A 3,060-nucleotide genomic window follows, 5' to 3' on the forward strand; every position below is an offset into this window, starting at 1 on the left:
TAAAGCTGTGTAGGTAATGTTTCTTGGGTTCCTCAGACTGCTTCACAAGAAGTTTATCATTTTGAAGCTGGGAAAAGACCAAAACTGACCATGAAGTGATCCTTCCTCATCCAAAAACTATTAAAAGTGATCCACACTGTTGCACTGAAGTCACATTTCTCTTCATTACGTCACCACCAGCACTGTTTGTTGACTACATATATCTGCTGTCCTCTTGCTGTAAATGCTGAAAATACTGCACAGCTGACAAAACCACTATTTACTCCTAAAAACCAACAACAACAAAAACACCCAGACCCGTTGTTAAAGATTTACAAAGACGTCTATTCTCTGAGTCGACAGAGTATTGATGAAAGAAGGAGCCGCCCACTGCTGGTTCTGCTCTGTTCTGACAACAACTTGAGCTGAAATTAGTTTTTAGCCTTTGAAACGTTCCCGCTGTTAAATCCCAGATAAGCAAAAAAAAAAGCGACTTTATTATTTACACCAGTTGAGCTCGTCTCATGTTTGCAAGCACCTCGCAACTGCTCCTAATCCTCTTATAACAACAAGCATCCAGGATTAAAGTGAAATATTTCCCTCCAGCCTCCTCCTCGCTCCGGGTCCTCCTCCCTCCGCCTCTCCCGGGTGGTCTCACCGGTCTCGGTGATGTCGATCAGGCCCAGCAGGTGCATCAGCTTGAGGAACATGATCACCAGGCAGACGATGCCGACGGTCTGGAGTCCCTCCGTCTCCCATCTCACGCTCATCTTCCCCTTTTCTTCTGGCTTCCTTTTTCTTTTCCTTCTCTCTACTTCTACATTCCTGGACTTTCTCTGCTAAACTCCTTTTCAATCCATCGGCCTCTTTGTCTCGTCCTGCCTCTGAAACAGTGTCATCGCTCTTTTTCTGTTACTCCATTTAGCTCTCCCTTTTTAATTGACTGTCTTTATTTATTTATTTATTTTCTCCCCCCCTCCCCGTGCCCTTTTCGTGCACCAATGGATGGTTCGGGATTATTTCCACAACTAAGCGCAGGGTGTGATGGTCCAAACTCCTTCACATTGAGGCTAAGTGGTTCAGATTATCGCTGTAAAAAAACACCTCCGAAAACAGAGCGAGAGACTAGAAATCCCCTCCGAAATCTGGACCGTCGCGTTAATCCAGAGGAGATCCAATCAGAGAGAGAGGAGGCTCAAATACTTTCACTCAAAATGTGCAAAAGGTTGCGGCCGGTTCAACGTTCCTCCAATAAGTTGGTGACAAACCTCACGTCCAGAAAACAAAAAAATCCCAAAGCGATGAAATGTGCTGCAAAAAAAACCCCAACCACAGATTGAAGAAGTGAGTCTGGCTCTGCAACTTCCTCCTCTACCTCCTCACTCCATCACACCTTATCTTCTGATGGTTAACCTGTGAACTCCTGAAGCTCCCACAATTAGCTTTTCCTCTCGTTTCCTTTAAAGCTACTAAATCAAACAAAACCAGCAAACACCTCAACCTGCTGCACGCCACGGTTTTAAATCAACAAAACTGACAAAGAGTTAAATAATCATCGCTAAATGTGACACACGGAGAACTATTCGCCTTTAAGGAAGCAGAGAGGGTGGCGACAAAGGTCAACAGGTGTCCTGGATCCCGTTTCCCCTCCCAGCTCTGTGATCCACTTTCTAATTGTTCCTGAGCGCCTCTCGGGATCCGTAGCACAGATTTAATAGCGCATTAACTCAGTGGAGTCCTGTCACACACTCATGTAATGAAGAGAAACAGCGAGCCGGGGCTCCCTCAGGCCCTGTGACACTTGTTCATGTCATTGTCTGGCTCCCTCTGGTGGAGACTAGTGGAACTACATGAACAGAGTACGTGAAGGTTTTTTAAAAAAAAAAAGAAGAGAGATTTGTGATATGAAGTTATTCTTTGAGCACATTCAAGGATCTATTTATGCTCATACAGTATGAGCAGTGAAATGTGATATGATTCTTCTTAGCCTTTATTTATTCAAGAAAAGCCCCAAAGAGAGTCTCTTTTTCATGGCTGCCCTGTAAGCATGACAATAAGCAAAAAACACATTTTACTGCTATTACTGAAATACAGAATAAATACAGAATAAACACCATAGACAATCAAAATAAAACACTCTACACATACAGAATAAACCATCATAAGTTAGAGACTGTGTACAAGTTAAACTTAAAGGACACTCGTACAGCTCCATGTGGGACACCAGGGCCTTAAACCTGTCAAATGGGATCAGACTATCTCATCTCAACAGGTTTTGAATTCTGTTCCAATACCTGGGTGCATAATATTTAAAAGCTTCTCGACTATAAAATCTCGGGCCCTAGTTTGATGAGAAATCGATCTATAATTAAAAAGACAAGTCAGATATTCAGGTAATTTTGCAATGATGCTTTGCAAGATGAATAAAATGCAATGATTGGACCACAAGGCTGCACAAGAATGAGTTATAACAAGAAAAAACTACCTGTTACAGAGAAAATAGTCCCAAAAACAAGGAGAAAAGAGACAGTGAAGTGCAGTTTGCAAGAGTTGTGGGTGTGTGCATTCATCTGACAAGTGACAGATATGGAACAAATGACATGAATAAGGTAGAGAGACTGTATGTGACCCGGCCGTGGGGTTAAAAGGTTTGTTATCTGTTTTTAAAAATGCCAAAATTACAGCATTTATCAGATCAACAGTCCTGGAGCTGCTGGAGGGAGACTTCTCCAAAACAAAGCTTAAAATGGTGACGTTTCATTAAAGTCCCTTTAAATGAAATAAAACTGCTCGCACTAATCAGATTCACTAAAAAAAACAAAAAAAACCTGCAATCATTGGCACAAACTTGAAGTCGTTATTGACTCAGCTGCAACCAAAAGTCACATGAGGAAAGTTCAGGGACTTTTCAGCTGGACTGGGGAAATAAAAAGGCAAATATTGAACTATCCAGAGTAAGTAGAGTCATCACTTTCCAGGAATGGTAACACCTAAAAAAAATATATTGAACATGCTGATTCCAGGTTTTTAAATTATTTGTAAAAGAAATCAAAGAAATTCAACTTTTGCTTTTAAATTAAA

The 3,060-nt window shown here is 41.5% G+C and overlaps 1 protein-coding gene across 4 annotated transcripts in view; it reads right to left on the reverse strand.

The window, feature by feature from the left end:
- Positions 1-3,060, reverse strand: part of kcnip3b (Kv channel interacting protein 3b, calsenilin) — an 18,543-nt gene that overhangs the window by 8,824 nt on the left and 6,659 nt on the right. The window contains exon 1 of one of the 4 annotated variants that reach the window (XM_008281558.1): positions 638-896. The exons of the other annotated variants lie outside the window; for them this stretch is intronic. Within the exon in view, the coding sequence (XP_008279780.1) occupies positions 638-749 (112 nt within the window). The 5' untranslated portion in view covers positions 750-896. Of the gene's footprint in view, positions 1-637; positions 897-3,060 lie in introns of those variants that run through there. 4 annotated transcript variants of the gene reach the window in all.

The sequence above is a fragment of the Stegastes partitus genome, unplaced genomic scaffold (assembly GCF_000690725.1).
Source record: "Stegastes partitus isolate 25-593 unplaced genomic scaffold, Stegastes_partitus-1.0.2 Scaffold237, whole genome shotgun sequence".
NCBI classification, from domain to species: Eukaryota; Metazoa; Chordata; class Actinopteri; family Pomacentridae; genus Stegastes; species Stegastes partitus.